Source organism: Heptranchias perlo, chromosome 28, assembly GCF_035084215.1.
Source record: "Heptranchias perlo isolate sHepPer1 chromosome 28, sHepPer1.hap1, whole genome shotgun sequence".
Lineage (NCBI taxonomy): Eukaryota > Metazoa > Chordata > Chondrichthyes > Hexanchiformes > Hexanchidae > Heptranchias > Heptranchias perlo.
Genome location: NC_090352.1, coordinates 14,334,447 through 14,344,393, shown reverse-complemented (window position 1 = coordinate 14,344,393; position 9,947 = coordinate 14,334,447). Strand labels below are relative to the sequence as shown.

At 41.0% G+C, this 9,947-nt stretch overlaps 1 protein-coding gene across 1 annotated transcript; it reads left to right on the top strand.

Moving 5' to 3' along the window:
• The first annotated feature begins 2,642 nt into the window (after positions 1 to 2,642).
• Positions 2,643 to 5,486, top strand: LOC137344864 (claudin-4-like). Its single transcript, XM_068008090.1, has one exon. It carries the CDS (start codon positions 2,766 to 2,768, stop codon positions 3,333 to 3,335), a length of 570 nt encoding a protein of 189 aa, XP_067864191.1. The 5' UTR covers positions 2,643 to 2,765; the 3' UTR covers positions 3,336 to 5,486.
• Positions 5,487 to 9,947: the final 4,461 nt, after the last annotated feature.

Here is a 9,947-nt window from a genome sequence, read left to right as displayed (position 1 = left end):
CATCTATGCTTTTGTCACCTCCAGACTCGACTATTCCAATCCCTGGATGGCCTCTCATCTTCCAAGCTCTGTAAACTTCAGCTCATCCAAAACTCTGCTGCCTGTATCCTATACTTCACCAAGTCTGTCTCACCCATTGCTCCTGTCCTTGCTGACCCACATTGTCCCATCATTGGTGGCAGTGCCTTCCGGGTCTGGAACTCCCTCCCTAAACCCTTCCGCCTCTCCAGTTCCTTCTTTAAAACTTTCCTTAAAACCCACCTCTGAGCATCACCCCTCCTAATACCTCCTTCTTTGGTTTGGCATCCATTTTTGTCTGAAAATGCCACTGGGAAGCTCCTTGGGTCGTATTGCTACATTAAAGGCATCAAATAATTGCAAGTTGTTGTTGGTACCAAAACTGTGATGGCATTCAAGTTTTTTGAAGTTGGTGAGTGTAATTATTTAATAACCAAACACATTTGTGTCATTATTAGAACCTCAGTCATCTTGTTTGGAACATCCCAAACGGTAAACAAAGGATTTAAGGCAGTGATATCTGCAAAGTAATTCTGCTAAATTAGTGGCACCAGCTTCTCAGCTCCGGATATCACAGTCACCTCAGAACTGGGGCATCTCTCTTTTTGATGCTCCTGTGAAGTGCCTTGGAAGGTTTTACTACTTTAAAGGTGCTATATAGATGCAAGTTGTTGATAGGTAGGACAAACCATTTTTCACAAAAAAGAGTAGAGCCTGAGCAATGATTCCCAGTTTGCCTTACTGTTGCTAAATAATACTTTTCCCATTTTGGGAATCAGTATTAACTCTGTTTGCAGATAGCTTTAGAGCACTGAACAGGAAAGTCTTTTAGGAAGAAAACAGACATCCTGTAGATGTTTCTTAAAGGATTTGCTAGAATCTGAGCCATTTCCACAGCGTGATGTGTAAATATTGTTACCAATCTAAATAAGATTCCATTGTGTCCAAGGATCCACATATTGAAGGGAGGTATTTAGGACTTAGTATGCTAGGTTCAATTAAAAAAGGCCCCTTCTTTGTTGTGGGAAGAATAGCATTGGCTCAATTTGGTCACACCAAAACAATATAACATTTTTGCAATGAAACCACATGTTCTATTGGAAATAACATCACCATGTAACAGCACAGTTAGGGTTTGGCAAAGAAATAAAAATGGCACTAAAGGCAGTGTCCCTTTAGAAAAGCCTTCCCAACTTAGAGTCAAAGAAAGTGGTTGCCGTTGCAGTAAAGGCCTCTGGAGAAGGGGAAAATGCAACGCACATGACCAGATGGTTGGCTGTAAAGTGATAGAATGGAAGGACAGAACATTCTCTTGTGCCATAAGGGGCAGTGGCAGCATGGATACGAAATTGGCTAAGTGACAGGAAATAGAGAGTCGTGGTGAACAGGTGTTTTTCGGACTGGAGGAAGGTATACGGTGGCATTCCCCAGGGGTTGGTACTAGGACCGCTGCTTTTTTTGATACATATTAATGACTTGGACTTGGATGTACAGGGCACAATTTCAAAATTTGCAAATGACATAAAACTTGGAAGTGTAGTAAACAGTGAGGAGGATAGTAATAGACTTCAAGAGGACAAAGACAGGCTGGTGGAATGGGCGGACACAAGAGAGGTGAAATTTAATACAGGGAATTGCGAAGTGATACATTTTGGCAGGAAGAATGAGGCGAGGCAATATAAACTAAATGGTACAATTCTAAAGGGAGTGCAGGAACAGAGAAACCTGGGGATATATGTGTACAAATCTTTGAAGGAAGCAGGACAGGCTGAGAAAGTGGTTTAAAAAATCCTGGGCTTTATAAATAGAGGCATAGAGTACAAAAGCATGGAAGTTATGATGAACCTTCATAAAACACGGTTCGGCCACAACTGGAGTATTGTGTCCAATTCTGGGCACCGCACTTTAGGAAGGATGTGAAGGCCTTAGAGACAGTGCAAAAAAGATTTACTAGAATGCTTCCAGCGATGAGAGACTTCAGTTACGTGGAGCTGTGATTGTTCTCCCTAGAGCAGAGAAGGTTGAGAGGAGATTTGATAGAAGTGTTTAAAATCATGACGGGTTTAGCTAAAGTGAATAAAGAGAAACTGTTTCCATTGGTGGAAGTGTCGAGAACCAGAGGACACAGATTTAAAGTGAATGGCAAAAGAACCAAAGGCAACGTGAGGAGAAACTTTTTTAAGCAGCAAGTAGTTTGATCTGAAATGCGCTGCCTGAGAGGTGGTAGAAGTAGATTCAATTGTGGCTTTCAAAAAGGAATTGAATAAATATTTGAAGAGAAAAAATTTGCATGGCTACGGGGAAAGAGCGAGGGAATGGGACTTACTGGATTGCTCTTACAAAGAGCAGTCACAGGCTCGATGGGCCGAATGTGCTTCTGTGCTGTAACGATTCTATGATTCTATAAATAAGGTGGTATTTCAAGTTACACACGGCATTGTGGTTTACCGATAAAAGGCTTTCTTTCCTTAAAAGGGAGATACATTTAACTTTCACTACAGACCCCCAAAACACGACGAATGCTTGGATAATCATTTCATTCGGGTGCCCCTTCAGAGTCATCAAAGCTGACTGAAAAAAAGATGATAGTAATCTTGGAATCTGGTTCAACAGGTGTTCCCTGTTTTCAGCTACGCTGAGCTAAGATAAGGAGCGAATATCCGCTCAGTGATTGTCCTCGACTTAATCGGGATCAAGAAAGCAGTTTCTCTTCGAACATCGCGGATTGCTTGCACGAAACTACGAAAATGGCATCAATGGGACTCCAGATTCTGGGCATAGCCCTGTGTGTGTTCGGGTGGCTGGGAGCCGTCATAACCTGTGCCCTTCCCATGTGGAGAGTGACCGCTTTCATTGGAAACAACATCGTGGTGGCGCAGATTATTTGGGAAGGACTTTGGATGAACTGTATTGTTCAGAGCACCGGGCAGATGCAGTGTAAGGTGTACGACTCCCTGTTAGCTCTGTCCCAAGATCTCCAGGCTTCCCGAGCTTTGACCGTCATTGCCATTGTGGTGGGAGTCCTGGGCATCCTCATCTCCATCGTGGGAGGAAAATGCACCAACTGTGTAGAAAAGAAGGCGACAAAGGCGAAAGTCACAATCATATCGGGAATTACCTTCATCTTGTCTGGATTGTTGATGCTGATCCCGGTCTCCTGGTCAGCGAACACCATCATCAAGGATTTCTACAACCCGCTGGTAACGGACGCTCAGAGGAGAGAACTTGGAGCCTCCTTGTACATCGGTTGGGGGACATCGGGTCTGCTGCTCCTTGGGGGTGCTCTGCTCTGCTGCACCTGTCCTCCCAAGAATTAAAACTCCAACACAGCAATTCTGCTACTTGGTCTATGGCCCCGAGCCAGAACTACGTGTATCTCTTGAGACTACGGTTGAGATTTAACCACCATTGTTACTGTACGTTGCTAATAGCGTAAAATTTATGTAACCCGTTTGATAAGCAGTTAGCTGAAGTAACAATAGTTTAACCGTACCTGCCAGTCTTGAATGAATTGTCTGTAACGGAAGAATGTGCAGTCAGTGCGCTGCTTTGATGGAGGTGATCAAGTTTTGGGTAAAAGAACAATGTTCAGTGCTTGATGCTATAATGTATGACAAGCGATGGCAAGGAATTGTATTTACCAATTAGTAGCAAACACTCCTTGGTGCCTTCATACTTTATAAATCTGTACAATAACTAACACAACTGGGCACTGTGAGTAGAGATTACATGGAGCAAGTGGGAAGAAATGGTTCCCATCATTTTGGGCAGAGTGAGAAAATTACTGTTGTAAAATGGGTCTCTTCTTCCGGACCTGAATTGTCTAGTCGTTTGAAGCCAAGCTTATCTTGTATTTCATATACAACCATGTGACATCAAGGTTATATTTTCTGCCATTCATTTTACATTATTCCAGAGTTTACTTCCATTCATATATTTTCCTAACTCTTTCCATGCTTCACTGTGTAGTTGGGCATTGTGCATTCAATGAGCTGGCAACTTACTAAAATATAAATGACAAGGACCAAAATAAAATCATCCAAATTTTTCAAAAACTCTTATCTCTGGTTGAAATCATGCATTGACATACAGTGGTACTTTAAAAAGGCCAACTTCAAGGGATCAAGGGACGAGCTTAAACAATCGAACCCAGGGTAACACTCAAGACAGTCTGTTCAGGACAAAAAAATGAATATCTTCAAATGCATATTAATGAGAATATGGGACATATAAGTACTGTGAGAACAGAGATAGAATCTACAAAGTACTCAGTCATCATGAGGGAGTGAATGAATGCTGTGCAGGTCCCACTAGATTGGAAACCTCATACCTGTTTTCAAAAAATGCAACAAAACAAACTCAGGTAACTACAGATCCATTAGTTTTGTATTGATTTCATTAGTTTGTCAGTTATCAATCATTAGGAACAAATTTGAGGAGTAATTATGTGCAAATCATCTAGTGAATGACAGCTAATCTGGTTTCAGAAGGGAGAGATCCTGCCTGAACAAACTCCATTACTTTTAAGAAAATGAAATTCCCAAGAGACACTGGAAAACCCGAGTGGACACCCACAAAGCCTTCAGTAATGTCCCACATGAAAGTCTTCTACACAAGTTTACGGCAGTGGGTATTCTATGAAAGGGAAGCTAGAAGAAATTTTAAAACTTGGAGGTGGATAAGAAATTGGCGGAAAGATAAGAAATGATGAGTTGTAGTTTAGGGGAGTACCCAAGGAAGCAGTGCTGGGGAATCTATTGTTTTTAATCAACATAAATTTTAAGAACCAACTAAGAAACTATAGGGAAATCTGTAAGAATATTGGGAATAGGGACAAATTGACATCTTTTTCTTAATGCTATTAACCATCATGCTCTGCAAACTGTGTTGCTTGGTTTGCTGAGAAAGCTGCCTATTTTTCTGAATTGTAAAATACTCACCATTAAATGATGAATGAATTTTATCACCCCATGGTGAGACAGACAGCTGTGTGGTTAAAAGAGGATAAATGTTCCAAAAAGCCAAACCACCATCTAAAGATAATGATAAGGACAGGACAATGACGAGACAGCTAGATTGGAGCTGTCAAACAAACTGGCCATCTTGAAAAACAACCTTGCAAAGGGCCTCGTGATTAGATGAGTAATGTTAAAACAAGATGACTATCTTGAATTCTTTGAAAAACATTCTTGTTAATCTATAAGGGTCTCTCCATATATGGTGTGAGCGTCCAGCTATGGGGCCATAAAAACCCAACGTCTCCTGAGCTCAGTGGAGAGGATCCAGGGAGAATACCTAACTGTCAGAGGATGACCCAGCTGTCAGAAAACTCGAAACGACCACATCGCCAACTTAATTACAAACTCTGCCCAGAGATCAAACGGGGTGATATTGTTTTAATCTTTGTATTATTATTGTCTTTTAATATTGGGTACTCTTACATGTTTGATTTGACTATTAATAAATGAGACATCGATTACCATTTGGCGTCACGTCCGAATCTGTTACAAAATGGTGACCGCGGCGGGACGTGACCAATCAAATGTTTTGTGTCGACATAAAATCAAGCATCAAAAGAAAATGTTTAAAAATCAACAGACTTAATATGATCACAAAAGACGGGAATTGTTCAAATTCAGGAAATGAGGTTTTGTTTTACTATATGTGATCATGACAATTGTCCACAAAATGTTAGAAAAGAGACTGAAAATGAAACTAAAGGGGTCCAAGCCTTTAGAATCAATCTCCAAAATTGTGGAGAAGGGTGAGGCTTATGAGTCAGCAATAGAATGGGTCAGGGATCAAGTTCGAAATCAAAAGATGAAGGTGAGAGTTGGCAAAAGGGCCCTTATGTGGATGGCAACTTGTGTGCACTTAAGAGTGAGGAACATGTTAAACAATTAAAAGAGGAAAATGGGAAACAGTCAGATGAAAAAGACAGGGAAATTAAGAGACAGTCAGGTGAAAAAGTGAGGTTGAAAGAACTGATGTCATGACTATGCTGGAGAGTTTGCAGTTGGTGACTAAAACTGTGACAGCACAGGGACTACAGAGTCAGAAAATATTACAAGAGACAGTCAGACTGACAGAGAAAAATGGGAGCCTAGAGTCGGAACTCGTCGACTGTAGAGGGGCTTTAAGAGAAATTTGGTAGACCACAAATGGTGTAAGTTAATGATTCAGGCGTTAAGTGGCAAATTGGGCCAATAAGGTGCTGTGGTGGCTGCTGTAACGCGAGGAGACTCATGGGAAGAACAGATGGTCATAACGACAGGTGTTTCTGATGTCAGAAAATGGGTCATTACACTATAGACTGCCGGAGCCCCCCAGCAGAGACACAATGAGGGAATTCGGACGATGGCTCTCCAAAAAGCGAGAGGTGTGGAACAAAAATTAGATAAATTAATAACCCTCCTGACTTCCCAACAACAGAAATAGGTACACCGGTTCCAAGAACAGTTGAGAGTTAAGAGAGATAGTATATGTACAATAATCCAAGTGGGCGGTGATAGAGACGAGGTGCACGGGGAAAGGTTGGCAGGGGAGGCTGCAAACTATTGCTCCCTAGACAACGCAATGATACAAGGAGCCAATGATGAGAATAAAGTAGATTTTGAAGGCTTAGATGAGGACTGCGAAACGGAAGTCGCAGGAGTCAAAGAATTATTTAAGCAAACCCGAGGTGTGTTACAGAGTAAAAGACCAGAAGGGAGAGAAGCAGTTGTAGAGGTTCTAGAAAGTGAACCCAGAAAAAGACTAGAACTTCCAGCTGTTTTCCCAGTACCCCTCTTCCATTCACTATACCCCATCCTTCCAGCAGTGGAGGAAGAGAAAACTTTTAAAAAGGAGAGCCAATGCAAGCCTGATAATAGGTTTTTCCCACGAGATTTTAAATCGGTACAAAATTGAATTAAGTAGGAAACATTGGAGATTGAAAATGGAGTTCAGAGATAAAGGATAAATGATTTAAAACAGGATAAATGATGAAAAGGGAAGATTCCGTCTCTCCCATTGTTACAAGCTACTGGATTTTTTTTTAGTTTTTAGTGTACTGTCTCTTTAAGTGTGTTGCACTCTACAGCATGCAGGCTGCAGCTAGCTCCATTTCCACTTTTTTCACAAAACTGAAGCAGCTTTGTAGTCCTGGTCGTTTAATATAAACATTTCAATCGTTGCATTTTCTAAGCACAGTACCACCATTAAATGTACAAGAAGAAGTCAAAAGAGCTTGGAGAATTATTATACAGTTACAGGACTATGTCCTATTTTATGTCTGTGAGATTTGAGATATAAATCGATTGTTTTCTTTTCAATTTGGCAAAGTTTCTTTAAATTTAGTTGAAATCTGCTTGAGTATGGAGCTGGTGATGAAGTTGGCTCTGCCTTGTTTCAGTCAACACTGCAAAGAATTTTAAAATCATATTGCCTTATACAGAGTTAGTTCCACATTTGGGGTGACTTTGACCCTATGAGTCTACAGCTGTCCAACGGGAGAAGTTAGTAGCAAAGTACAGAATATCCAAGACAACAGACAGTTGAGACATCAGGTCAAGATTGTGTAGGGTGTTCTATTCCAAGTTTCCAAAGAAACTGGAGGCAGAAGAAATAACTCTTTGTGCTTTCTCCACAGATGAAGCAAGATGGACAGTGTGATATTAATTACAATTATTACTGGGGAGTATAATATAACAGGGACTTAGAGACTGTAAAATGTGTCATAATGAATAAAGTCCAATTTACAATACTGTAGTAAATGCCCACAAGAGACATGCAGATAAAATGGGAATGAGAGGCAGAGAGTGATAGATAGCATAATGGGAATAGAAACTAGACAAGAGGAGGGAAGCTTCAGGACAAGACAATTGCAGTCGGATGCTGTAGAATAGGTAGATGCGATAACGGAGTATTCGGATCAGGAATGTCAATTTGGAATCGTTGTTGAGACTACAAAGAAGTATGGCCGTCATTATGAACATGCGCAGGCCAAATTGGTCGATGCACTAATCCTAAACGCAATCAATGAGCTAACACAGGAAGAACAATATATCGTTTAATACATCACTCAGACGCAGGATAAAATAAATGAGATGATATGCAAGGGAAACGAACGAGCAAAGAGAATAGGATGGGCAGCCATTTGTATGGCATACGGAGCATATATGCTTTTGTTTATTGATCAAACACTGAGGTTTTTGATGTAAGGGAATACGTTAAGGGACTGCAAACTTGTCCGTTGATATTCTAAGGGAAATGATGAAACAAATGTGAGGGTTAAAGCTCCACCTGTATAAACAATCCGCAATCTGGGGTATGCTCCTGTTCACCCAATGGGCCAAGTTAGGGATAAGAATAAACCTTGATTTTAACCCTATCCTTACCTATCATGGATGTTACGACCGAAGCATTTACCGAATTGGCAGAACCACATTCTGAGGGAGGGAGTATAAGCAAAGGGTAAGCTCGCCTATGTTAACGGTGTATGACAGGAAAACTGCATCATAGAAAGTGCCCAATTTAGATTGTTGTGTAAAGCAGGGGAAACGATACTTAGGCTGATTTGGATGTTTCCCTGCACGCATGCCTGACTACAGATGGCATAGACATGATCTAAAATTGAGGCTGTGATTAAAACTTTAAAGTGGTAGGCGCAGAAAAAGAGGCATGAGTGAACTTGTGGTGATGCAAACACATGAAGCTTGTTATAATTTGCAGTTAGAGATTATTCCTGCTCTGTTAAATTTTTCCTTCTGTATCTTTTGTCTTCTGATTTATGTAATTGAATGTAGATTTTTTTCACGCTAAGATCAATGGTACACAATTTTATTAAGCACAACTGGGAAGAGATTTAGGTGAACTCACATAGAGACAATGGGAATATGATAAAACAATGCACAAGCATTTAGAGGGATTACTTAAAGGAATGAATAGGCAGACGGGGGATATTATATAAGAACAAGGAGACTCCCTTGTTTTAATAAAAGGACTGGCAGAGAGACAGGTTAGAGATATTGGCAATCATTCAGAATAACAAAGACTAAGGAACAACTGATCATAAAGGCAATTGTGCATGGAGGGTTTTTACAATGTTCAGATTCAAAAAGGGGGTTAAATGCTATAGAAAAGAAGTGGATTCCAAATTTTATACTGGACAAACAAATGAAAATCTGGAAATCAGATGGGAATATGGTTTGGTGTCAGGTGCGAAGATTTGGATATTTTTTTTATTCGTTCATGGGATGTAGGCATCGCTGGAAAGGCCAGCATTTTATTGCCCATCCCGAAATGCCCTTGAGATTGGTGTGTTATGAGGAAGCCTTGCAAGCAAAGTGACATTGTTTCACGACTGATTCCTGTGGCAATACCATTGCTATCTGCTGATGTAAATCTAATGAAGGTATTTAAAGTGGAATCGATGGGCTTGTTGGAGGATTTGTAAATGATCCGAAGATCGAAGATACCAATAAAGGGGAAAAGAGGGGTTCTAGATTGCACCAAACTCTTTATGCTATACCAGGAAAAATGGATCTTGATTGTGTAGATGTGACATTTTACAAAGTGCACTGCCAGCTTCTGGTTTCACTCTGGATGAAGAATCCCCTATTGTACTATTGAATTTGAATAGAACCAACGTCGTTTATTAGAAGAGAGGAAGGTATTGCGTTACAGCTAATAAGAAGCACTGCACACAAGGCTACACCATGGGCTCGATCTTACAATGGTGGCAGGTTGGCAGCGGGGGGGTGAAGATGCTCCTGGCAAACCCGCATAAACAAAACTTACCGTTTCCGACGATTGACAGGCTGGCTGCCGTCAGGAGCTGCAACGTGAGTGGGGGGGCAGCACGAGAAAGAGAGAGAATGAGACGTCATCCGGCCCTGGAACAGAAGACCGGGGTGGGAAGAATGGAAATTCCGGTGCTGGACTGCAAG

Bases quoted from the DNA above. Each gene is read 5' to 3' on its own strand.
- LOC137344864 (XM_068008090.1), top strand. From the start codon at position 2,766: ATGGCATCAATGGGACTCCAGATTCTGGGCATAGCCCTGTGTGTGTTC.